At 54.3% G+C, this 26,036-nt stretch overlaps 1 protein-coding gene and 1 pseudogene across 13 annotated transcripts; one reads left to right on the top strand and one right to left on the bottom strand.

Moving 5' to 3' along the window:
- Nucleotides 1-579: 579 nt before the first annotated feature.
- On the bottom strand, nt 580-2,580 carry LOC147356486 (large ribosomal subunit protein eL39-like; annotated as a pseudogene).
- A 10,102-nt stretch (nt 2,581-12,682) lies between these two features.
- On the top strand, nt 12,683-25,276 carry MIB2 (MIB E3 ubiquitin protein ligase 2). 13 transcript variants are annotated; one of them, XM_086344078.1, is made up of 20 exons: nt 13,108-13,314; nt 14,745-14,900; nt 18,487-18,803; nt 18,882-19,053; nt 19,969-20,075; nt 20,268-20,462; nt 20,613-20,755; nt 20,871-20,966; nt 21,953-22,057; nt 22,140-22,302; nt 22,380-22,513; nt 22,599-22,747; nt 22,833-22,989; nt 23,082-23,242; nt 23,332-23,458; nt 23,545-23,778; nt 24,190-24,368; nt 24,443-24,636; nt 24,710-24,775; nt 24,951-25,276. In XM_086344078.1, the coding sequence occupies exons 3-20, from the start codon at nt 18,518-18,520 to the stop codon at nt 25,187-25,189; spliced, it is 2,907 nt and encodes a 968-aa protein (XP_086200204.1). In that variant the 5' UTR covers nt 13,108-13,314; nt 14,745-14,900; nt 18,487-18,517; the 3' UTR covers nt 25,190-25,276. The 13 variants fall into 13 exon arrangements, with proteins under 13 accessions (XP_086200194.1, XP_086200200.1, XP_086200197.1 ...); XM_086344068.1 differs by lacking the exons at nt 13,108-13,314; nt 22,833-22,989; nt 23,082-23,242; ... (4 more) ...; nt 24,710-24,775; nt 24,951-25,276 and adding an exon at nt 12,683-12,840 and having other exon boundaries at nt 18,548-18,803; nt 20,859-20,966; nt 22,380-22,699; XM_086344074.1 differs by lacking the exons at nt 13,108-13,314; nt 22,833-22,989; nt 23,082-23,242; ... (4 more) ...; nt 24,710-24,775; nt 24,951-25,276 and adding an exon at nt 12,683-12,840 and having other exon boundaries at nt 18,548-18,803; nt 22,380-22,699.
- The last annotated feature ends 760 nt before the right edge of the window (nt 25,277-26,036 follow it).

Genomic DNA, 26,036 nt, shown 5'->3' on the forward strand with positions numbered 1-26,036 from the left:
GTATCCCCTAGTTTGTTTTATTTTGAAGTTTCCATGTACAGGGAATTCCCTGGTGGTCCAGGGGTTAGGTAGGACTCAGTGCTTTCACTGCGGGGACCCAGGTTCAATTCCTGGTTGGAAAACTAAGATCCTGCAAACTTCATGGCCAAAAAAAGGCATCACATATAAGTAATAACATGTGGTATTTGTCTTTTCCTATCTGACTGATTTCACTAAGCATAGTAATCTCTATGTCTATCCACATTGTTGTAAGTTGCAGAATTTCAGTCTTTTTATGGCTGAGTAGTATTCCATTGAATATATATACACCACATTTTCTTTTTAAAATATTTATTTATTTACTTGACTGTGCCAGATCTTGGTTGCAGCATGCAATCTCTTAGCTCTAGTATGTGGTATCTAGTTCCCTGAAAAGGGATCAAACCCAGACCCCCTGCACTGGGAACTCAGGGTCTTAATCACTGGACCACCAGGAAAGTCCTCCGTATACCACATCTTCTTTATTCTTTCATCTGTTGTTTTTTTCCCAACAAAAGGTCTTACATATTTATCACTAAGCCAAAGCACTAGTGCAGAAACACTGACGCAAAGAGAAAAATCATTTCCCACTAAAACTCATCCAGCTTTTCAAACAGTAGTGATGTTCTCAGAGTGATACAGTAAGATGCAAGTGACCTTGACACAGCATAAATCTGTGCCACCTCCCATGGGGGCTCCTTATAGACCCAGCCTGGTTCTTCTCCAATGTCTTCTCTTGTAGTTGTACCTGATTTTATTACCAGTTTTCATTTAAATCCATTGAGGAATGGGACAATCCTGCTTTTGCTTCTTGTCCTGGAATTACTTGATCCTGAAAGTCTTGTGAGAAGACCTGCTGCTAAGTCACTTCAGTCGTGTCCGACTCTGTGCAACCCCAGAGATGGCAGCCCACCAGGCTCCCCCGTCCCTGGGATTCTCCAGGCAAGAACACTGGAGTGGGTTGCCATTTCCTTCTCCAATGCATGAAAGTGAAAAGTGAAAGTGAAGTCGCTCAGTCGTGTCCGAGTCTTAGTGATGCCATGGATTGCAGCCTACCAGGCTCCCCCATCCATGGGATTTTCCAGGCAAGAGTACTGGAGTGGGGTGCCATTGCCTTCTCCGGTGAGAAGACCTGGCAGGGAGTAAATTCAACCCTGATAGGATATGGCAGAGAAGAGACGAGATCCATTTATCTGTTGATGGACACAGGTTCAAAACATTTATTCATGATTTTGATCATGCTTATGTCAAATGAAAACAAAAGCTGTGGAATTGTTTTTATCTTTTTAAAAAGAAAAAGAGTAAGTCATCTATTATTTCTTATGGGCAACTGTGCGATTTCTTAGTGAAACCAGAAGAAAACTCTGGAATTCCTTCTTTTCTTTTTGTGCAAAAAATTATGCCAAATCTCACAGTTTCGTTGGTTTCCTTAGAGTCAAAAGTCTGTTTCCTTTCATACTAATATGCTCAGATGTTTTCTTGGAAGTGTCATGATTAAGATTAATCCTCCAGGACACATTTCTGGGTCAGCTAGCTGGGCTGTCCTGTTCATTCTGTGTCCCCAGTTCCTTCCTCTGTAAACCTGCAGCCCGAGTACCCAGCCGTCTTCACAGGAAGAATCTGCTCATTTGACATGTAGTTATTTTAAAGTGCTAGGCCCCCACCGGGCTGGGAGAAATGGGAATGAATACAGAATCCTGCCCTCTTGATAAGTGGTGTCCTCAGCCTCACCCCCTACACTGACCTACAGCTGACCTCACATTCTGCTTGGGTCCACTCCTCCCTGCCTGTCCCCTTCTCTTGCCCCCTCCTCCAACGGCACATCCTGGGGCTCAGCCCCTCTTATGGTCCCCCTTTAAGAAAATTATTTGCTTATTATTTTTGGCTGCCCTGGGTTTTCGTTGCTGCCTGAGGGCTTCCTGTAGTTGCAGAGAGCTGGGGTTACTATTTCTTGGGGGCGCCGGCTTCAGTAGTTGTGTCTCGAAGGATTTGTTGCTCCACTGCATGTGGGATCTTCCAGGACCAGGGATTGACCCCGTGTCCCCTGCATTGGCAAGTGGATTCTTAACCACTGGACCACCAGCGAAGCCCTATGGTTTTGATTTCATTGCATTTGGGTTTGCTATTTCCCTCCTGTTCTTTCTCTCACTTTGGCCATGCATTTAAAAGGAAGCTTTCGTATTTCATACAGATTTTCCATCCTTTCAATGAGAAAGAAGGACTTTCCAGTGATTGAAAACATCTCGTTGCTGAAAATGGGGCTCCTCCTTACTAATCGTTGATTTATCTTTGGCTACAAACGCCCTAAAAAAAAGTGTATTGGATGAACCGGCTGCCTACTCCCCAGCCCTAGGCCCCTCCGTGGTCCAGGGCTCCAGTTTCCCGCACAGGCAGCTTCGAGGGCTGGAGAGGGGGTGTTACTCCCACCCCGTGCTCAGAGAGGCAGCCTAGTAACTGCTTCCCACTCTGGCCTGAGGGTACACGTGGAGGCTGTGAGGCAGCGCACATGGATGAAGGACCAGCCTTGCGTTCAGCTGCTGGGTCACCAGCTACTCGGGGCATCGCGGGGAGAGTTGCCTCCAGGTGCACCTGCAGGAAGCCGCGCCTCCGGGAGTCGCCAGAAGGAGGAGCGCGGCTGCGGCCCGTCGGGGTCGGCAGCACCGCCACCTGCTGGCCGCGCGGTGAACCGAGGCTGCGCGGGCCCTGCGTTCCCAGCGTCCCGGGGGCGGCAGGGTTCTTCCTTAGGAAAGTACCTGGAATTGCCTCGGGAAGTCTGAGCCGCCCTGTGCCAGGAGTCCACAGGGTGTCCTCCTCTGTTCCGCCCTCTGCTGCTCCACCCTGTTCTAGTTCCGGGTCTGAAGACGCTCTACCCTCTGTAAGGCGAGGACCCCTTCAGGACTTTGATTTTCCAGAAGTGTTCTGGGTGTTCTTGCTTTTTAACATTTATTTTATTCAAGTATAGTTGATTCACAATGTTGTAGTTGATTTACAGTGTTGTGTTAATTTATTTCTTTTTTTTGGGGGGGGGGAAGGGGAAGCCTCTCAACGCAGCATTGTGGGATCTTAGTTCTGCAGCCAGGGATTGATCCTGTGCCCCCTGCATTGGAAGCATGGAGTCTTAACCACTAGACCATCGGGGAAGTCCCTGTTCTTGCTTTTTAATGTATTAATTTTATCTACCTTTTGAAAAGGTTATTGACGTATGATTTTTAAAGTGAAATACTTCCATTTCTAGAGTACAGTCGGATGAGTCAACAAACGTATAGCCGAAAAGTCCCAGCCGCCCCTCCCTGCCCGTCCACTCACTGGTGTCTTGCCTGTTTCTGGATTTTATGTAAATGAAATCCTGCTGTCCACCCCCTTGCATGTCAGGCTTGTTCTCTCAGCATAAGGAGGTCCAGATCCTTCCAGGGTGCTGCTCCTTTCAGCAGTTCACGGCCTTGTACCCCCAAACAGCACCCAACCCGCCACTCAGCTTGTGCTTCCTTCCCTGCTGGTGGACGCTGGGCGGGGTTTGCCCTGGTGGATGAGCTGCTACCAGCAAGCATGTTCAGGGCTGTGTGTTTCTGTGCTTCCAGTTTTCTTAACTGAAGACCTGGGTGCAGTGGAGTTTAGGGGACGTGGGGTATGGAATATGACTGACACTGTCAGATCTGCCAGATCATTTTCCTAAGTGGCTCTTGTATAGTTGACATATTTTATGTTTCTACCAGCAAGGTGTGAAACCTCCAGTTGCTCTACCTCCTGGTTAACACTAGGGATTTCTGGTCTTTTTAACGTGTGTTTATTTCTCTGGCTGTGCTGGGTCTTAGTTGTGGCGCACAAGATCTTTGTTGCATCACGTGGGATCCTTACTCGTGGCATTCGAACTCTTAGTTGGGGCACGCAAACTCTTAGTTGCTGCAGCATGTGGGATCTAGTTTCCTGCCCATGGATTGAACTAGGGGCCCATGCCCTGGGAGCACTGGACCACCAGGGAAGTCCCTATTTTGGTCTTTTTAAAGCTAGCAATTATACTCCAGTAAAAAGAATAAAAGGAAAAAAAATAAAGATAGTGAGTGGGTAGTGATGCCCCATTGTGTGTGTCCTGGTTTTTATTTGGAAAATAATTTAGGACCTCAGAAAAGTTGAGAAATTAGTATAGAGAGTTCCCATATACCTTCCACCCAGGTTCTCCTGGGCTTTACCTGCAATGCAAGAGACACGGGTTCAACCCTGGGTCAGGAAGTTTCCCTGGAGAAGGAAATGGCAGCCCACTCCAGTATTCTTGTCTGGAAACTCCATGGACAGAGGGGCCTGGCGGGCTGCAGTCCATAGGGTTGCAAAGAGTGGACAGTACTGCCAAGTCCTCCTGATGCTCACAACTAACACAGCCTTATGAGATTCTGAAGAGCAGGCAGCTGCTTGAGCACAGCACTGGCCACTACAAGACTTACTTAGGTGTGGTGGCTTTCCCACAACGCCCTTTGCCCCAGACCCACATGGCCTTTGGTCGTCATGGCTCCTGTGTCCATTCCAATCAGTCCTGGATATTCAGGGTTTGCCTGTTGCCCATAACCTTGACACTTCTAAAGTTTATTTTGTTGATTGCCCCTTAACTTGGACATGTCTAATGTTTTCTCCAGATTACAATGAGCTCATACATTTTGGCAAGAAGTGCTGTGTCCTTGGGCATCATAACGGGGATAACACAGCATCCATCTGTCTCTTGGCCAGCAACGTTCACCTTGATATCATGGTAAGGTGGATTTCTCTGTCGTAAAGTCACTATAGTCAATAAATATCCAGTAGGAAGCTACTTAGAGACTCTGACAACATCCTCTTTCTCATCACACATCCTCATCACTAATTTCAGCATCTATCCATGGGCCTTGTCTACAGTTCTCACTGTTGTGGAGCCCCCTACCAAGGTCACAGGTGTGAGGCTTTGTACCAAGGTCACAAGTGTGGAGCTCTGCACTAAGGTCATCTCCGGAACTGACTGAACCCCAGAGCAACCGTTGCCATGAGCCCCCTGGATCTAAACCAGCCAGTTCTCAAGCCCCATGTTAGGTAAAAATACCCGCCCTAACTGTTAGGTAGTTAGAATAAAGGAGTCCAAAATGGCGGCGGCTAAAAGACAAAGAAGGGAAAAGCCCACGAAAATAGAGCAAAGGAATGTCCGAGGACAGGAGTGAGGACCTCAGATAAAACAAACAGCACTCCCGGCCAGCCCAATTTACACAGGGCAGACTCAGGGGAGGAGACAAATGTGTAAAAGGAAGAAGCCTAGAAGGATTGGGGGCTTCTCTTCTCTACACATCTTTCTAGTCAGCCCGCCCTCAGGCTTCAAGGACATATTTTCCTTTGCTTTCTAAATAAAACTGAGCTGTAACATGGAGCTGGTCTGTAACATGGAAAGGAAGAAATAAAACTGGCATAATTCACATATGATGGTTGTGTTTGTACATGAAACAATGTAATTCAGAAATACAACATTAGAGTCAGTAAGAGAGTTTAGCAAGGTAGCTCTACATAAAATCAGTATACATAAAAAAAAAAATCAGTATACAAACTCCAATTGTATTTCTGTAAAGCAGCAAATTCTTAAAATTATGATTTACAATAGCTTCAAACAAAGCCAATTATCCATGAATAAATCAGACTAAGGATATACAAAACCTCTAGAGGAAGAGAAAATAGAAAATTTCAGAGACATTTATCAATTTAAATGGACTTAACACTGTTCTGTCTGAGGAAATTACATGGGGCTGTAACACAGGTCCATCCATTGCTTCAAATTTTTGCTGAGGTGAGACAGAACCGAGGAAATTACAATATTCCCCCAACACTAACCAATCACCTAATGCCAGCCTTGCTCCAGTATTCTTGCCTGGAGAATTCTAGGGTCAGGGGAGCCTGTGGGCTACAGTCCATGGGGTCACAAAGAGTCGGACATGACTGAGCGACTAACACTCACTGGGAAGATCCCAAATGCCACAGAGCAACCAAGCCTGTGTGCCACAACTACTGAGCCCACATGCCAAGGGCCCATGCTCCGTAACAACAGAAACTACCACAATGAGAAGCAGAGTGGCCACAGCTTGCTGCAGCTAGAGAAAGTCTGAGAAGCAATGAAGACCCACTGCATCCAAAAGTATTAATAAATAAATAAAACTTTAAAAAGAATATTTACCAGAAATAGAGGTAAACACTATGTGAGAACAGAAGATTAAAATTAGAGGTCCAGTCAGAATGTAAAAGGAATTTCATCAAGACAGAACATAGACTATGGAGGAGGCTTGTTCTTCACAAAGTTCCAAAACTAAAGGACATGAATATGTAGAATGGAGAGAACCACTGTGTGCACAGTACCATGAGCAAAGCCCACATCAAGGTATATTGTTGTGTTATTTGAGAACACCAAGAATAAAGATGTGATGAGAGAGTTGGACTATAAAGAAAGCTGAGTACTGAAGAATTGATGCTTTTGAACTGTGGTGTTGGAGAGTCCCTTGGACTGCAAGGTCATCCAACCAGTCCCTCCTAAAGGAAATCAGTCCTGAATATTCACTGGAAGGATTGATGCTGAAGCTGAAACTCCAATACTTTGGCCACCTGATGCAAAAAACTGACTCGTTGGAAAAGACCCTGATGCTGGGAAAGATCGAAGGCAGGAGGAGAAGGGACAGATGACAGAGGACGACATGGTTGGATGCCATCACCGACTCGATGGACGTGAATTTGAGCAAGCTCTGGGAGTTGGTGATGGACAGGGAAGCCTGGCGTGCTGCAGCCCATGGGGTCACAAAGAGTTGGACACTACTGAGCTACTGAACTGAACTGAAGGATAATGAGAAAATCCTAAAATCTTTCAGAGAGAACAAATATCACACACAAATGGTGAAGAATCATAATGACTTTGACCTTTTACACAGCAGCCCTGGAAGCCAACAGTTAAAAACTATGACTTCAGAAAGTTTGAAGGAAAAGTATTTTGAATTTAGAATTCTATACCCTACCAAACTATCCACAGGTGATGAACAGAATAAACACATTTCAGACAAGCACCCTTCTCAGGAAGCTACTGACTTCAGCAAAATAAGAGAGTAAACATCAAAGGGGTTCCAGGAAAAGGGAACCATACAGGAGAAAGGCCAAGAGTCAGAGGGATGACGGCAGAGGAAGGGTCAAGAGGGCAGTGCTGTGAGTGGGTTGAGAATGCCATCAGTCTGCAGTGAAAAGGGGGTTCCAGAAATTAAACAGTTCTGATGTGTTTGAGCCTTTGGAAAATGTTATTGATGAGCAGGTGACAAAGAAAACTAGCCACATAAAATTCCAGGCACAAGAGAAATACTAGGTCACTATGAAGAGAAAGAGGATTTCCCTGGTGGCTCAACGGTAAAGAATCTGCCTGCCAATGCAGGAGACACACGAATTCGAATCCTGGGTCAGGAAGATCCCCTGGAGGAGGAAATGGCAATGCACTCCAATATTCTTGCCTGAAAATACCATGGACAGAGGAGCTGGGTAGGCTACAGTCCATGGGGTCCCAAAGAGTCCGAGACAGCTTAGCGACCAAAACAAATGAAGATAAAGTAGAGAAGGAGATATAATTTTTAAGCCCTCATTGTGAACAGTTGTGAAAATGTAGGGGTGGGGTGAGGTGGGCAGAGAGTTGTTTGGAGAGCATGCTTCTCCTTGACCTTAATGGGAAGTCCATAGAAATGTCTAAATGTATTTTATGTTTTTTACTTTTTTTAAAGTAGTCACAAATATATTCATTATTTATTTGGCTGCACTGGGTCTTATACTGGCAAGGGGGATCCATTTTCCTGAGCAGGTATCAAACCCAGGCCTCTGTACCGGGGTCCATCCCTGGTTGGATCCAGGGATTCCTTCAGGATGACGGCGTTGGCGAAAAGGGATAGCGTCAGTGGAGAGAATCAGAGGCCTAATTATAATTGATTTATGTGGGAAATTAATATACCTCCACGCTCCAATTACTTTGGCCTGAAGAAAGAGTAGAGACAAAAGGAAAGAAAAGGAGACGAGAAAGAATGACATGGGGAGACCGAGCTTAGTGAGCAGGGTCCGTAGCTTTATTTCCAGCAGGGGCTTTTATACCCAAAGTTGTACATAGAAGATAATAGGGGATGTAAAGTCATGCAAGGTCAGCAGACCTTGAAACCAGGCTTTTCTTCAGATACAAAGGCTTTATGATTTACATCATGTTCTGGTCAGGAGACCTGCTAACATTTTTCTTCTGATAAGAGTTAGTCAACCAGAAAAACTTATTTTCTCCAAAGGTGACTTTAGAGTTTAGTACCACTCCCCAAAAGCACTAGGCAAAGTTGCATTCCTATAGGGCAAGGGTGCAGCGGGGGTAATTAAAGGAAGAATTTATTAGCTCAGGAGTCTAAGGTTATTATTAACATTAAAGTTTATACTTATATAAACTATATTAATCAATACACTCTCAGGGACACAGTGGGTGGGAAATATGGAAACTTGGCAGCAGGCATTAACTCGACAAAGAATTCGTCTATTGATTTTATTTTAACAATTTCTAACTCCCTGGGAGGCTCTGCATTGTAACAGTCTCCTTGTGCCTCATACGGCTGGAAGGTCGCAAACAATCACATGCATAGCTGTAGGAGTCCGGAAACCTGTTAGGCAGGTTAGAAGGCTTTCTGAGGGGATCACAATTGGAACACACCTTATTATACCCTGGAGACTTAGTAACTAGAGCTCTAACTTGCTTTTCTTACAGATAAGAGTGGTTGGGAATAGCCCCTCGTGACTGTCAAAGGAGTTGGTGAAAGTCATGAAGCAGTAAAACAGACAGGCTCAGGTTTTGGGGTAGATGCTCAGGTAGGCCCAGAGGGGCACCCCTCGAGTTCTGGCTCACCTTGCCCACCAGATCTCTCCCACATGACCTTGTCATGGGGTGGGGACTCCTGTGCTGGCTCCCGGCAGTCATGGGTGGGGACTCCCATGCTGGCTCCTGGCACCTCTGCATTAGGAGTGTGGAGTCTTAGCCACTGGATGATCAGGTTCAGTTCAGTTCAGTTGTGTCTGACTCTTTGCCACCCCAAGGACTGCAGCACGCCAGACTTCCCTGTCCATCACCAACTCCCAGAGTTTGCTCAAACTCATGTCCATCGAGTTGGTGATGCCATCCAACCACCTCATCCTCTGTTGTCCCTTTCTCCTGCTGCCTTCAATCTTTCCCAGCGTCAGGGTCTTTTCCAATGAGTCAGTTCTTTGCATCAGGTGGCCAAAGTACTGGAGCTTCAGCTTCAGCATCAGTCCTTCCAATGAACATTCAGGACTGATTTCCTTTAGGATTGACTGATTGGATCTCCTTGCAGTCCAAGGGACTCTCAAGAGTCTTCTCCAACACCACAGTTCAAATGCATCAATTCTTCAATGCTCAGCTTTATTTATGATCCAACTCTCTCATCCATACATGACTACTGGAAAAACCATAGCTTTGACTAGGTGGACCTTTGTCAGCAAAGTAATGTCTCTGCTTTTTAATATGCTGTCTAGGTTTGCCATGGCTTTTCTTCCAAGGAGCAAGCATCTTTTAATTTCATGGCTGCAGTCAACATCTGCAGTGATCCTAGAGCCCAATAAAGTAAAGTCTGTCACAGTTTCCACTGTTTCCTCATCTATTTGCCATGAAGTGATGGGACCAAATGCCATGATCTTTGTTTTTTGAATGTTGAGTTTTAAGCCAGCTTTTTCACTCTCCTCTTTCACTTTCACAAAAGGCTCTTCAGTTCCTCTTCACTTTCTGCCATAAGGGTAGTGTCATCTGCATATTTGAGGTTATTGTTATTTCTCCAGGCAATCTTGTTTCCAGGTTGTGCTTCATTCAGCCCAGCATTTCACATGATGTACTCTGCGTGTAAGTTAAATAAGCAGGGTGACAATATATAGCCTTGACGTACTCCTTTTCCTATTTGGAACCAGTCTGTTGTTACATGTACAGTTCTCATGGTTGCTTCTTGACCTGCATACAGATTTCCCACGAAGCAGGTAAGGTGTTCTGGTATTCCCATCTCTTTAAGAATTTTCCATAAAAAAGATCTTCATGACCCAGATAACCACAATGGTGTGATCACTCACTTAGAGACAGACATCCTGGAGTCTGAAGTCAGGTGGGCCTTGACTTCAAAGGCTTTGGAATAGTCAATAAAGCAGTAGTAGATATTTTTCTGGAACTCTCTTGCTTTTTTGATAATCCAATGGATGTTGGCAATTTGATCTCTGCTTCCTCTGCCTTTTCTAAATCCAGCTTGAACATCTGGAAGTTCTCGGTTCATGTACTGTTGAAGCCTTGATTGAAGCATTTTGAGCATTACTTTCCTAGCGTGTGAGATGAGTGCAATTGTGCAGTAGTTTGAACATTTTTTGGCATTGCCTTTCTTTGGGATTGGAATGAAAGCTGACCCTTTCCAGTCCTGTGGCCACTGTTGAGTTTTCCAAATTTGCCAGCATATTGAGTACAGCACATTGACAGCATTATCTTTTAGGACTTGAAATAGCTCCACTTGAATTCCATCACTTCCACTAGCTTTGTGTGTGGTGATACTTCCTAAGGCCCTCCTGACTTCGGACTCCAGGATGTCTGGCTCTAAGTGAGTGATCACACCATCGTGGTTATCTGGGTCACGAAGATCTTTTTTGTATGGTTCTGTGTATTCTTGCCACTTTTTCTTAATATCTTCTGCTTCTGTTAGGTCCATACTGTTTCTGTCCTTTATTGTGCCTGTCTTTACATGAAACGTTCCCTTGGTATCTCTAATTTTCTTGAAGAGATCTCTAGTCTTTCCCATTCTGTTGTTTTCATCTCTTTTTTTGCATTGATCACTGAGGAAGGCTTTCTTATCTCTCCTTGCTATTCTTTGGAACTCTGCATTCAAATGGATACATCTTTCCTCTTCTCCTTTGCCTTTCACGTCTCTTCTTTTCTCAGCTATTTGTAAGGCCTCCTCAGACAACCATTTTGCTTTTTTGCATTTCTTTTTCTTGGGGATGGTCTTGATCACTGCCTCCTGTACAATGTCACGAACCTCCATCCATAGTTCTTCAAGCACTCTATCAGATCTAATCCCTTGAATCTATTTGTCACTTCCACTGTATAATCAACCATAACAGATTTGATTTAGGTCATACCTGAATGGCCTAGTGGTTTTCCCTACTTTCTTCAATTTAAGGCTGAATTTGCCAATAAGGAGTTCATGATCTGAGCTAGTCAGTGCCTCGTCTTGTTTTTGCTGACCGTATAGAGCTTCTCCGTCTTTGGCTACAAAGAATATAATCAATCTGATTTCGGTATTGACATCTGGTGATGTCCATGTGTAAAGTTCTCTCTCTCATGTTGTAGGAAGAAGGTGTCTGCTATGACAAGTGCGTTCTTTTGGCAGAACTGTTAGCCTTTACCCTGCTTCATTTTGTACTCCAAAGGCAAACTTGCCCATTACTCCAGCTATCTCTGGATTTTCCAGTTTTGCAATCCAGTCCTGTATGATGAAAATTACATCTTTTTTTTTTTTTTGGTGTTAGTTCTACAGGGTCTTGTGGAGAAGGCAGTGGCAACCCACTCCAGTACTCTCGTCTGGAAAATTCCATGGACAGAGAAGCCTGGTAGGCTGCAGTCCATGGGGTCGCTAAGAGTCAGACACGACTGAGCGACTTCACTTTCACTTATCACTTTTATGCACTGGAGAAGGAAATGGCAACCCACTCCAGTGTTCTTGCCTGGAGAATCCCAAGGATGGGGGAGCCTGGTGTGCTGCCATCTATGGGGTCGCACAGAGTTGGACACGACTGAAGAGACTTAGCAGCAGCAGCTACAAGGTCTTGTAGGTCATTATAGAACTGTTCAGCTTCTTCAGCATTAGTGGTTGGGGCATAGACTTGGATTACTGTGATATTGAATGGTTTGGAAATGAACAGAGAGCATTCTGTCATTTTTGAGATGGTACCCAAGTACTGAATTTCAGACCCTTTTGTTGACTAGGAGGTCTACTCCATTTCTTCTAAGGGATTCTTGCCCACAGTAGTAGTTATAATGGTCATCTGAATTAAACTTGCCCATTCTAGTCCATTTTTAGGTCACTGATTCCCAAAATGTTGATGTACACTCTTGCCATCTCCTGTTTGATCACTTCCAATTTACCTTGATTCATGGGTTAACATTCCAGGTTCCTATGCAATATTGTTCTTTACAGCATCAGGCTTTACTTCCACCACTAGTCACATCCACAACTGGGCGTTGTTTTAGCTGTGGACCATCAGGGAAGTCCCAAAAGTGTCTAAATTTAATACATCAAAAACCAGTCTTCTCTGGCTGAGAAACATAAAGGTTTCTGTCAGAAGAAAAGCTATTACAAGGGTTGGAAGTATTTGCCTCTGGGGGAAACTGGCATGTGACAGCTGTTTTTCACTGTCTTCATTTCTGCGAGAATTAAAACCAAACACACAGACACACACACACACACACCATGCACTGGCGTAACTCTGATTTTAAAATATATCAAGTAAAAAAAGTTGTTTGTGAAAACGCCTCATCTCTACACCCAGAAGGCTCAGCAAACCGTCTCCACAGCAACCCAACGCGGCTCCGAAACCAGCAGCGCCACGTAGGGCCGGGCGAGGGTGACGCACTTCCGCCTCTGGCCCCGCCCCCCCACTGCAGGGGCGTGGTCGTCTGGTACCCTCGTTCCCGGCCTACGCGTGCGCAGTCTTCGGAAGCCTGGCGGCTTGGATGCCAGTGTCCCTACGCCTCCCTGGCCGCGGCCCCACGCGTTGAGAGGCGCGAGAATTGCCGTAGGTTTCAGTCTGTATTCGTCTCAAGACGTGTGCACACGTCGTCAGACGCGAGAGCGGACTCGAACTATTTTCCCGGAAGCAAGGCTGTCGGCTCCCCTCCCTGTCGGGGCGGGACTAGGGCCGTAGCTCAGCCCTCACTCCCCCTACGTCACGGCTCTGCTGGTCCTCCTGGGAGTTGTGGTTCGGGCCCGCCCCCCCGGCCTTCGTCCCAGGGGGCTGCGGACTACGGGTCCCGGCAGGCCTCGCGTTGGCCCCTGAGCCCCTGGCGCCGGGGGCTTTGGGCGGCCTCAGCCAGTGGACTCCGGCGCTGCGCGGCACAGCTGAGCACCTGGCAGGTTGGCTGGCTCAGAGCAGTCTAGCTCGCGGGCTGGCCGCCCCACACACTGAGGCCGCAGCCGACCGACTGACAGACTCGGCGCTTCTCAGGCCCCTGGAGCCTAGGCGCAGAGCGGCCCGGACGCAAACTTCCGGGCAAGTGGAAGGGTCGACAGGGCCACTAGGCCCGGGGCGGTTTCCCGAGGAAGGTGACGAATGACAGGGGCGGGACGGACCCGAGCGAGTGAGGAAGGGGTCACTTTCAGTGTGGGCGCCCGGCTCAGCCTGTCCAGCCCCGCCCCCCCCGCAGGCCAGCTGCTGGAGTCCAAGGCGCAGCGCTGGGCGCTGACGTCGGCTGAGCCGGGTCCGCCACCCCTCCGGTCCCTACCCCGGCGGCCCTAGACCCTCGGAGCCCTGCAGGGTAGGAGGCAGGCCCTTGGGGCAGCTCTGGTGTCGTTAGCGTGGGCCGTGCATGGGCGTGTAGACAAACCAGCGAGGCGCTGATTGTGCGTCTTGGCATTCCCACCCCCCCGCCCCCCCCGCCCCCCCCCCGCCCCCCCCGCCGCCGCAGGGTCGGATGGCTCAGGGCTTGAGCCGAAGGTTAACGGCCAGCCCCCAAGTCTCCAGGCTTCAGGGCTGCAGCCCACCTGTCTGTAGGCGGGCGGGGGACGACTGGGCAGCTAGATAAGAGAGCTCTTGAGGGGCTCAGATTTTGTCTGATGCCACGTCAAAAAGGTTTTGCTTGTTTTTTAATATGTCTAGGGTGTTGGGGTGTGAATAATCCTGCCTCTCTCCTTTTGAGCTCAGAACCAATAGAGAAAATAAGTAAAGGTGCCAGACAGGCTCCTGGTGGGCATCAGCGGGGCAGGGGTTGCGGGAGCATTACAGTGGGAGCACTGGCACACCAGGTCGTTCCTGGCGGGTCCCCTCCTCTCGCCTTTCCCTCTGGCCTGTTGCTCCAGGTGCAACAAGTATCTGAATGTCATGCTCCCGCCCAAGACTGGCCCTGTGCAGTGGTTGGGTGGTGACTGCCCTTGCCTGAGGGCTTCTGTTTGGGTCACCAGGATTAGGGTGATGGCCTCCTTCTACTTCCTTTAGGCCTTCTTCCAGCAGGTGACTGACAGGCCAGACTCCCTGGCCACTCAGGATGTCCACCTCGGCCTCAGCAAGAGCTGCCACATGACCGGAGCCTATGATTCGCCAAGTCTTGCCAGTTGACTGTGCCACATGTGGTGCGGATTTAAACACCGTCATTAGACCAGCCAGAGGTGCCCAGAAAGGAGTGGCAGCCTCTGGTGGCCAGCAGTCGGCACCCAAGTTGATTCTTCTCAATAAAGACAGTTTGCCAACTTCCTAGCTAAATGGGATTTACTCTTTGCAGCTTTTTAAAGTTTTTTTTCATAAAATAATCAAAATAGTGCAAATACTTTTATTTCTATACTGTCTAAACGTGTGCTTTAGAAATACTTCTGCCTTCCAAAGAGAAACTAGTAAACCAATAGAGCAGACCCAGGTGTCCACCCATTTGGTTGAGATGGTAAATGCTAAAAGTTTAAGACTGCCTTTTAAAACCCATTTTTCCCCAGACCTGCTGACTTTCTACCTGTTTGGTTTGCTGTGCTCTGTGTCAGCCATGGATTCCAATCTCCAACAGGAAATCTTGGTGGCTGAGCAAACTTGTGACCCGAGAAACAGCAGCTAAGCATTTGGGATGCTGACAAGAGGCTGGTGTATACGCTGAGGTAAGTGCCAGCTGCTCATGCCCTGAGTGCCTCTGTGTTTGTTCGCGCTTGGCCGTGTCCGACTCTTGGCGACCCCATGAACTGCTGGTCATCAGGCACCTCTGTCCATGAAGTTTTCCAGGCAAAAATACTGGAGTGGGTTGCCATTTCCTACTCCAGGGGATCTTCTCCACTGAGGGATGGAACCTCCATCTCCTGTGTCTCCTGCATTGGCAGGAGGATTCTTTACCATCGCGCCACTTGGGAAACCCTCAGGGTTGTCATAAACCTTTGCAGCGACAGCCTTTGGGGGTTCTGATGCCGCCAGATGCCTGGGTTGTACGCTCTGAGGAAGATGTCAGAGGACAGTGTTTCTGCCAAAAGGAGAAAAAGGAAGAGCTCTCTGGGTGAATTTCTCAGTGAAACAAGAGTTCCCTTCCTCCCTATCCTCTCCCTTCCCCTGACCCTGGTCCATTCCCCACTTGCCATCCCCTCCCTTCATACCCTTGGAGACCTTCTGAGGTGAGATAGTGAGCCCTGATAGTGGGAGGGCTGGGGACCTGGGGGTCACATGGAGCACGAATGGCCATCTCCTGGGTCCTGGTGACAACAATGACAAAGACCAGGCAGGGAGGCAGGTGGCAGAGTAGCAGAGAGACCTGGAAAGCCTCTGGGCTGCTTCACGGGGGTCCTACAATGCTGTGTCCGAGGTCTGGGAGCCAGGAGGGCAAGCAGGGGGCATTGTTGGGGTCCCTGCTCAGACCCAGCTGCAGTGATGCCAGGCTGGATGGAGGTGCTGCGGCACAGGACCCACCTGGGCACCCAGGGTGGAGTGTGGAGGGGAGGACTGCTCTTCTCTGTCCACTGTCCTTCAGGGGCACTGGTCTGAGTGGGAGGAAGCCTGAGGCTCAGCGTGTCCCTTCAGCTCTGTCCCCCATGGGCTAGTGGGCTCCCAGGGCCACATACTTAGGGAGCGTGGCAGGTTGCTGGCCAGCACTGGAGAACTGTCTGGCTGTGCTATAAATAGGGATGTGAACACGACAGGTGCTTGTCAGAGGCACTTCTTGTGACAGGCTGGACTTTGCTGGTGACCTAGTGGAGCCACTGCGGGCTGAGACTTGGTCCTCTTTTCCCACAGACCTTGCTGGGCACCTTCCACTCCTGACCATTCTCTGTCCATCCCCCTGAGGGCAGAGCCAGGCACTGGCCACACCTGCTCTCCTGCTTAAGGTGTCCAATCACCCTGAGTCTTGTTGGAGACAGTCTGCAGCCCATGGCCAGTGGATCTGTAGGCCTACAGAAAGGGTGGGTGCGGTGGCCGGCCAGGTGGGCTGAGAGGCTGGGCTCACAGGCTACAGAATAACTGTGGTGCTGACTCTTGGGAGAGCGTCCTTTCCTGCCCCTTTATCTCAATCCAGGGCCAGTTTCTGGGCCTTGCAGGTGGCATGTCCCCTGCGAGCAGGCACTCTCGCTGCCTATCTGCCCACACTTGTTTGGGTATGTGGTTGCCTGGCTGACTAGCTCAGCAGGAGTGCCTGGGAAGAGTAGGGGGCAGCTCAGCACTGCCCAGGAGCCATGGCAATCCTGGAGGCTCCCAGTGGGAGGAGGGCCTGTGCCCTGAAGGGCAGCACCTCCTCTCTGCCACTGAACCACTGGCTCAGGCTGGGCTGCCCTGCCCACTTGCACATGAGTGGCACCTGCTGACAGATGAGGCGGCAGCCCACAGGCCCTGCCCTTGTCTGGGGCTTACTGGCACCAAAGAGCCACAGGCATTCTCATGTGGGCTTCTCGCTGTGGCTAGCAGGACAGAAAAGCCCTGGTGCCCCATCTTCAGTGGGTCCAGAGGTCATGGGGGGAGGGTGGCTGGAGGGCAGCGGGAGCAGGAGGCCGTACAGCCCCTGTGGGGCAGCCGTCCAGGTAAAGGAGTAGCAGGGTGATTTGCTGAGACTGGGCTTCGAGTTCGAAAGACTTGTCATTTCAGATGGTCTACCAGTATCTGGAAGCCCTGGCGGTCCTGGGCAGGGTGAGGAGGGAGTGGGCACAGGCACCTGTGGGGGTTGGGGAGGACTCGAAGAAGGCTGAGCTGGCTGAGCAGTTCATACCACTGAGAATCTGAGGGTCATTCACTTGGACTCTAGGCTGGGTGTGACCCAGGAGCCTCTCCCTGTAGGCAGTGCCCCTCCCCTGCATACCCTGTGCCGGGCGCTGGCCTACAGGTGAGACTGGACAGAGGGTGGCCGTTAGGTGACCTGTGGGCTCAGGCTTGGGATGCTGATTGTTGGGCTGGGGTTGGGGGGGGTGGTCCAGGTGCAGGGGTGACATGTGGGTTTCCTTCCCTGTTGCTGGTCAAGCCTTGGGCTGGCCTGGCAGGCTATGGCTGCTCTGGGCCACTGGGCACTAGAGGGAGTAGCTATACCCCAGAAGGTTTCCAGGCCTCCTCTGGCCTTCCAGGGGCCACTGGAAGTGCAGTGAGCTTCGTTCAGGGATCTAGGCCTGCATCTTTCCTGGCCTTGGGGCCCTCATGCTGGGGAGGCAGTCTCCAGAGATGGAGGGGTGACTGCTCCCTTACTGTCCTGGGGCCCCAAAACCCCTCCCTCTTCATTACTGTCTTGGGGGGCCCCAGGTCCCCTCCCACTTCAGGTCCTGTTGCTTTCAACTCAGGGGTTGTTCAAATCCATTGATGTTAAACCAATTTTATTGAAGAATCACATAATGCCAGGAGGCACAGGTCATGAGTGATCCAGCTTTGCAAAGTGAACACACATGTAACTGGCACCCAGATGAGGAAATAGCATGTCCCCGGTTCCAAGCCCCTGTGACTGGCTTGGCCACGGTCTCCCTGCCTCTGGCGCCCTGGCTTTGCTTGTTCCGCCTGTGAGCTTCCTATCGGTGGGGTCAGGTGCATGGCTCCTCTCCTTCAGCGTCCGTTTGTGAGCTCTGCTGTGTAGTGTGGTGGGTCGTGCTCCTTTGAAAGTAAATCTTCTCAGGACCTGGTTCACGCGGGCACTGCTGTGAATTGTGCCAGCTCCGTCAGGGCCTGCCTGGGGTGGCCAGGCCACACCTCTCAGAGGAAGGCCCGGCAGTGAGGCCGAGTGACGGTGCAGCACCGCTCACCGGCTGTGGGTAGCATCAGCCCCACAGCGTGCTAGGTGCTGGAGGTACCTGTCCCAGGGTTTTCCTGTTTTCTGTCAGATAGTCTGCTTTGTGCATGAGGTCAGCAGGCTCTTTCCTCACTCTGGGTACATGGTCTTTGTGCCTCTCTAGTCTTAAGTGCCAGCCAGTGTTTCTTCAGAAAGTTTTGTCTTACCTTGCATGTTGATATCTGCAGTCCTAGTGGGCACCCCCCTGCCCCCCACCCCCATGCCAGGCACCCAGAACCTGATCTGCTGCTGTGTAGACCTTCTGACCAGATCTTATTCCCTGGTCCCTGGGGAGCTGGAGTCCCATCACCAGGACTGCCCCCACACTACTGCTCCAGCTCCCCACAGCTGCTGGAGGGGGGCAGCTGGGGGAGGGTCCCTTTCCAGAGAGGTGTCCCATTGCCCTCCAGCCCCAGGGCATTTCTGCGTGCCCCTCCCCCACACTGGTTTCCCTCTCTCCCTGGCAGTCCTCTGGTGTGACCTCGTGTGGCTTTCTCCATGTGGCCCAATGGTCCCCTCTCCCCGCAGGCCTCCACCATGGACCCAGACCCCCAAGCGGGCGTGCAGGTGGGCATGCGCGTGGTGCGTGGCGTGGACTGGAAGTGGGGCCAGCAGGACGGCGGCGAGGGCGGCGTGGGCACAGTGGTGGAGCTCGGCCGCCACGGCAGCCCTTCGACCCCCGACCGCACGGTGGTCGTGCAGTGGGACCACGGCACTCGCACCAACTACCGCGCGGGCTACCAGGGCGCACACGACCTGCTGCTCTATGACAACGCCCAAATCGGTGCGGGCCTGGGGGCGGGGCTGGGGCGGAGCTGGGCTGGGGCGGGGCCTGCGGCACTCCTGACGCTGCGCCCTGCAGGTGTCCGCCACCCCAACATCATCTGCGACTGCTGCAAGAAGCACGGGCTGCGGGGCATGCGCTGGAAGTGCCGTATCTGCTTCGACTACGATCTCTGCACGCAATGCTACATGCACAACAAACACGACCTGGCCCACGCCTTCGAGCGCTACGAGACGGCCCACTCGCGCCCGTGAGTCCCCCCAGCCGTCCCAGTGTCCCACCCCACCTGCAAGCGTCCAGGGCCTCCTGAGAATGCCTCTGACCCACGACGAGCCTTGGGAGAGCTGGAGCTGCCTCCTGCTGACTGCTCTGCTGCAGGTCAAGTCTGTCCTGAGCCATTTCCTGGAGGAGTGACCAGGGTGATGATCACCCCAGGGGCCTGGGCATTGACACCAGCCCCAACCCCCTACAGAAGGCGACTGTGTCCACCTCGCAGGTCTGCGGAGGTCGGTGCTGTGGATGGGGCCTCCTCTCACCCTGACCCTCGTCTCGCCAGGCTCTCCCTGGCCCCCCAGTGCTGCCTGACCGGGGCTCTGAGAGTGGCCTGTGTGGTGTGCTGCTTGCATCTGCTGTGGTCCGGAGGGCCCACGCTAGGGAGGATGGGCTCCCAGAGGCGCACCCCTGCCACCTACACTGTCGCCTTCGGCTCCTTGACACCCCCACCCGTGGAGGGGAGGGATGTGCTGGCTAGTGAGGGAGCTGGGAGCAGCCATCCAACACCTCTGGCCAGGCCTGCCTTCCTCACGCCCGTTGTTTCTCACATGCTGAACCCTCCCCAGGCCAGGCCGGGTGCTGAGCTCTGGGCATAGCTCTGACAGGATACCTAGCTCTCCAGGAGGTGGCAGATGTGGTGTGACCACACACAGGAACCATGCGGTGAGGGTGGGCCTGGAGCACCCGTCCAACCTGGTGTCATGAAAGGCCCCTGGAGGGAACCAGTCAGCAGCCCCACTCAAGGTCCAGTGTGGAGGGCACTGGCCTGGGGCACCTGCTGTTCCAGGGGAAGAGACCCTGGGGCGGGAATGGGAGCAGGGCTGGCAGAGCATAGGGCCTGCCTCTGGCACCACTGCCCTTCATGGCCTGGGACCCACTCTGTTTCCCGTAGGGTCATGCTGAGTCCCCGCCAGGGCCTCCCAAGGATCCCGTTAAGGGGCATCTTCCAGGGGGCGAAGGTGGTTCGGGGCCCCGACTGGGAGTGGGGCTCACAGGATGGTGAGTGGGGGCCAGGTGGGAAGGTCGGGGGCTCACAGGATGGTGAGTGAGAGGGCAGGAAGGTGGGGGGCTCACAGGATGGTGAGTGGGGGGGGGTGGGAAGGGGGGGCGGTTGTGGGAGGCAGTTTCCGCCAGCTGTGGCTCATCTTCATGGCGTGGGTTTACCCTGTTGGTGGGGCCACTGTCTCCCAGGAGGAGAAGGGAAGCCAGGCCGAGTAGTGGACATCCGTGGCTGGGACGTGGAGACAGGCCGGAGCGTGGCCAGTGTGACGTGGGCTGATGGCACCACCAACGTGTACCGTGTGGGCCACAAGGGCAAGGTGGATCTCAAGTGTGTGGGCGAGGCAGCTGGCGGCTTCTACTACAGGGACCACCTCCCAAGGCTTGGTATGGGGGGCCGTCCACCACGTGCCCCGCCCCCCCCCATTTGCCCTCCGTCCTGCCCTGGGCCCGGGGGTGGTCTCTGGAGTCACTGAGGTGAGTGGTGTAGGCAGAAGGAACTGCCTGAGCCAGGCCTGCTGCACCCCCCACCCCCAGGCAAGCCCGCAGAGCTGCAGCGCAGGGTCAGTGCTGATGGCCAGCCCTTCCAGCGTGGGGACAAGGTCAAGTGTCTGCTGGACGCGGATGTGCTGAGGGAGATGCAGGAAGGCCACGGCGGGTGGAACCCCCGGATGGCCAAGGTGAGATGCCCCACCTGGTGAGTTCCCGTGCCCACCCTCCCCATGTCCTCTGGCCCCCCACCCTCCTGCTCCACCTGGCCACCGCCTCCATGACCCGCCACAGTTTATCGGACAGACGGGCACCGTGCACCGCATCACAGACCGTGGGGACGTGCGTGTGCAGTTCAGCCACAAGACCCGCTGGACCTTCCACCCTGGGGCTCTCACCAAGGTGCATGGGGGGGCTTAGCTGAGCCCCTTCTGCTCACTCTTCACCCCCTTTCATGTACCCGCTCGGCCCTGGGAGTGCCTTCCTCTGGCCCTGAAGGACGAGGTCAGGGCCTGGTGGGTCTGAAGGGGATTCAGTCCAGGGAGAGGGACCTAGATGGGAAGGGGAGGCCCAGGGCATTGTTGGAAGTGGGGGCAGACCAGGGCCCAGTGTGTGTTCCGAGGGCCAGGGGAGCCTCGCAGGCTGCAGGTGGCATGGTTGGGCAGAGTTCCTAGAATGCTACTGCGGGTGCCGCCTGAAGGGTGGGAAGGCCCCTTAGGACAGGGGTGGATCCTGGATCAGGGTGGTGGGGCATGGTGAGAGCTGTTTGAGAAGCAGTATTTCTCAGAAGCAGGAGGGAGGAGGTGGAGGGCAGGTGGCAGAGCATCCGGTGACGGCCCCTGGACAGAATGCGGAGCCAGCACTCAGCTTGAGTTGGGGACACCTGGGACATGTGGGCCTTCAAGGAGGGGGTATGGCGGGGTCACAGGACAGGTGGTTTATACAGTGAGTTCTGTCTGTGCAGGTGAGGGCACAGGTGTGGAGAAAGTTGCCAGGGGAGGTTTGGGGTGCGGGAGGAGCAGCCCCTGACCCCGCCATGTTCAGGCTCTGCCCCCAGTCATCTTGGCGCCCCTCCTCCAAGCTGGGCTGGGCTGGTCTTGGCCATACTGCCCACCCTCCCATCAGCCCATGATCAGGCCTGCCCCAGCCTGAACACCCCTGAGCTGACTCTGGCCATCACCCCCGTGGCTCTGAGGCTGGGCCAGCAGGGCTGTCCTGGTCACCTGTCACCCTTATTGGGTGAGACTCTGGTTGTGTTTTCAGGCAGGGGCTGGGGTCCTGGTGAGGGGGAGCTGAACGAGGGTGGGGGCCTTCCTGCTCTCCGACCCCGGGCAACCATGCCCGCTGGGGCCCCTCACGTGCTTCTCTTGTGCTCCTCTGTCACTCAGCAAAACTCCTGCTTGGTGGGTGAGGTGGTGCGGGTTATCGATGACCTTGACACGGTGAAGCGGCTGCAGGCTGGCCATGGGGAGTGGACCGATGACATGGCCCCTGTGAGTCCCCCACCCCTACCTCCATGCCCATCATACTAACCCCTGGGAGGCACGCCTGTGACCCCACCCTCTCCTCATTCAGGCTCTGGGCCGCATTGGGAGAGTGCTGAAGGTTTTTGGAGACGGGAACGTGGGTGTGCTGGTCAGTGGGAAGCTGTGGACCTTTAGCCCCTCCTGCCTGGTGGCCTACCGGCCTGAGGAAGATGCCAACCTGGACGTAGCTGGGCGAGCCCGGGAGAACAAAAGTGAGAGCATCCATTGAGCAGCTCATTGGGGCAGGGCTGCCCTGGCCACCACTGACCCTCAACCCCACCCTCCCCAGGCTCCCTGAGCGTTGTCTTGGACAAGCTTCGAGCCCAGAAGAGTGACCTGGAGCACCCAGGGAAGCTGGTGGTGGAGGTGGCTCTGGGCAATGTGGCCCGGGCTCTGGACCTGCTGCGGCGGCACCCAGAACAGGCGAGCCTGAGACCTGCCTCCTGGCCCAGGCAGCCCCAGCGAGGGGGCCAAGGGCCAGGGACTGACCCTCTGCCTCTCCCGGCAGGTGGACACCAAGAATCAGGGCAGGACTGCCCTGCAGATGGCTGCCTACCTAGGCCAGGTGGAGCTGGTGCGGCTGCTGCTGCAGGCTCAGGCGGGCGTTGACCTGCCGGATGATGAGGGCAACACGGCACTGCACTACGCAGCCCTGGGGTGAGGCCCGGCCAGAGTGCGAGGGGGCTGGGCCTGCAGGTCCAGCCGGTGGGCACATCGCCCCTCCTGCTTCCTCTCCTGCCAGGAACCAGCCCGAGGCTGCCCGGGTGCTCTTGAGCTCAGGTTGTGGGGCCAATGCTCTGAACAGCACTCGGAGCTCAGCACTGCATGTGGCCGTGCAGAGGGGCTTCCTGGAAGTGGTGAAGGTCCTGTGTGAGCGTGGCTGTGACGTCAACCTGCCTGTGAGTGCTGGGTCCCCTGGCTCTGGCCCTGGGGTCAAGGAGGTCATGGCTGAGATCTCCTTGCCAAGTGATCACTGGCCTACCACCGGCAGGATGCCCATGCTGATACACCCCTGCACTGCGCCATCTCAGCGGGCACTGGTGCCAGCGGCATTGTGGAGGTCCTCACCGAGGTGCCAGGCATCGATGTCACTGCCACCAACAGCCAGGGCTTCACTCTGCTGCACCATGCGTCCCTCAAAGGCCACACACTGTGAGTTTGGGGTGACACACAGCTCCTGCTGTGCCACCGGGCCACCCTGGGTCGCCCCTGACCCCAGAGGCATCTCGCTGCTCCCACAGAGCTGTCAGGAGGATTCTGGCGCGGGCACGGCAGCTGGTGGACGCCAAGAAGGAGGATGGTTTTACGGCACTGCACCTGGCCGCCTTCAACAACCACGGGGAGGTGGCCCAGGTTCTCATCCAAGAGGTGTGGACAGAGTCCCCTGGGCTTCGGACTGGGGTGTCAGGGCCCACCAGGTTCCCTGGGTTGAGCCCGTGCCCACCCCTCCCCAGGGCCACTGTGATGTGAACGCTCGCAACCGTAAGCTGCAGTCCCCGCTGCACCTGGCTGTGCAGCAGGCCCACGTGGGGCTGGTGCCACTGCTGGTGGATGCCGGCTGCAGCGTCAACGCCGAGGATGAGGAGGGGGACACAGCTCTGCACGTGGCCCTGCAGCGCCACCAGCTGCTGCCTCTGGCAGCTGATGGGAGCGCAGGGGACCCGGGTCCCCTGCAGCTGCTGTCCAGGGTGAGGAAATGTGACTCTGGGTGCTGGGGAGGGGGGCACAGAACTGGGCCACAGGCTCCTTTGCCCTCCCTGCCCTCAGGACGGCCGGATCAGGTCTCGTAGGGCAGGCAGTCTGGGCCACAGTGGTTTGTTCTGCGACCCTGGTCAGCACTGCTGGCCCAGTGTTCCTGAGATTCTGACCATCTGGGGAGAGGGAGTGGGGTCTAGCGGGGCTGGGCCCTGCTATAGGCCGAGTGGTGTGTCAGAACATGGCCTTCATGCCACCAACTGCCTAGTGGGGCGCTTTGCCTCCGGCTCCAGGGGCCTCAGGAGGCAGGTGCTCAGGCCTCTGCAGCCAGATACCAGCCGAGGCTTCCTTCAGACCAGTGTTCCCAGGCACTCGCCCTCACCAGCGTCTGTCCTGCCATCCAGCTACAGGCCTCGGGCCTTCCGAGCAGTGCAGAGCTGACGGCAGGCGCGGCTATGGCCTACTACTTAGCGCTGGAGGGCGCCGACCTGAGCTACGCCAACCACCGCGGCCGGAGCCCCCTGGACCTGGCTGCCGAGGGTCGCCTGCTCAAAGCCCTGCAGGGCTGTGCTCAGCGCTTCCGGTGAGCCGGCGGGGAGGGGGGTGGGGGGCGGGCTCGAAACTCCGGGCCCTTTCAAGACCCCTGTCCTCACGCAGGGAGCGGCAGGCTGGAGGCAGTGGCAGCGGGGGCTCGGCCCAGGGTCCAAGACTGGTGCTCAGTGCTCCGAACACTGTGACCAACCTGCATGTGGCCGCGCCGACGGGGCCCGAGGCCGCTGAGTGCCTAGTGTGCTCGGAGCTGGCGCTGCTGGTGCTGTTCTCGCCCTGCCAGCATCGCACAGTGTGCGAGGGTGAGTGCCGGGTGGGGAGGGGGCCGCGGCGGGCTGGACGGCCCCTCACTCAACCGTGCCCTCCCCCCCGCAGAGTGCGCGCGCAGGATGAAGAAATGCATCAGGTGCCAGGTGGTCATCAGCAAGAAGCTGCGCCCAGGTGGGGCCCGGCGCCTGCCCCGCCCCGCTGCCCCCAGGTGTGGGCCGCTGCGCCCGCCCGCGGCCCCGCCCGCTGTCCACGGCCCCGCCCCCTGTCGTGGCTCACATCTCTGTTCGGGTTCTCTCGCAAGACCTCAGCCCCGAGCCCCCGCCCCTGACCTGGACCTCTTCCGCAGACGGCACGGAGGTGGTCAGCGCAGCCCCCGCGCCCGGCCCACCGCGGCAGTTGGTGGAGGAGCTGCAGAGCCGCTACAGGCAGATGGAGGAGCGCATCACCTGTCCGATTTGCATCGACAGCCACATCCGCCTCGTGTTCCAGTGCGGCCACGGCGCGTGCGCGCCCTGTGGCGCGGCGCTCAGCGCCTGCCCGATCTGCCGCCAGCCCATCCGCGACCGCATCCAGATCTTCGTGTAGCCGGCGCCCCCCGCCTCGTTCCGGGGCCATGCCCCGCGGCCGCCCTCACGAGCCCTTTCTCTGTATTTTATAAAAAGATTGCTGGACTTTGTGCCTGGTTGCCTGTGTGGGGCGGGGCCGTGCGGGTCCCCCACCGCTGACCGTTCTGACCGCACCCCTTACACCGTTGGCCCAGCGCTAGGTTCTGCGCCTTGGCCAGAGGCTTACAGGGCCTCTTCCGACCCATATTCTGCCCTTCCCAGGACTCACGGGTCCAGAGTGCTCCCCGGACCCTGGCCAGAAAGAATGGGACCCCGGGCTTGCGGTGTCGTCCAGGGGCACTGAGTGGACCGAAACCCCAGCAGTAGCCACCTCCCGTCTCCAGGGGTGGGCTACAGAGACGGGTTTTGGCTAAAGCAGGACCCGGTCTCGCAGCAGACTGTGCGGTCCTGGCTAAGTGGGGAGTTGGGCGAGGCCTCTGGTTTGAAGCCAGGAGCCCCGGCAGGGTCCCAGGACCGCTGAGCGTGGGAGGCGGAATATGGATTTGGGGAGAGGGTAGGACACAGGACGGAGAGGGTCGGTGTGCTGGCTCGAACTTAGTCATGAAGTGGGGGAAGGGGGACTGCCCTCGTCTGGACCCAGCAGCCGGGCGCTTTCCAAGAACCACCAAAATGCTCCCCTGGAGCCTCAAGGCTGCCCGCCAGCCACTTGGCGCTGACCCTGCTGGCCCGGTGCGCCACTGTCACTCTGGGCTCAAAGCCTGGATGGAGAATGGGGAGGGCCCGCACCCCCGGCCTCCTCTGGCTGGGCGCCTCTCCACTCGGAGCAATTCCCCCAGCCCCCATCCCGTCTCCCCTCCCGCAGTCCG

Source organism: Bos grunniens, chromosome 16 (genome assembly GCF_055505025.1).
Source record: "Bos grunniens cultivar Pamir isolate PY7600 chromosome 16, Bosgru_T2T1.0, whole genome shotgun sequence".
In the NCBI taxonomy this organism is placed as follows: domain Eukaryota; kingdom Metazoa; phylum Chordata; class Mammalia; order Artiodactyla; family Bovidae; genus Bos; species Bos grunniens.

Coding starts and splice junctions, on each gene's coding strand:
- MIB2 (XM_086344078.1), top strand. CDS start 18,518: ATGTGGCCCAATGGTCCCCTCTCCCCGCAGGCCTCCACCATGGACCCA. Junction 22,990..23,081: donor GCTGTGACGTCAACCTGCCT/GTGAGTGCTGGG, acceptor TACCACCGGCAG/GATGCCCATGCTGATACACC. Junction 23,779..24,189: donor CCCTGCAGCTGCTGTCCAGG/GTGAGGAAATGT, acceptor CCTGCCATCCAG/CTACAGGCCTCGGGCCTTCC.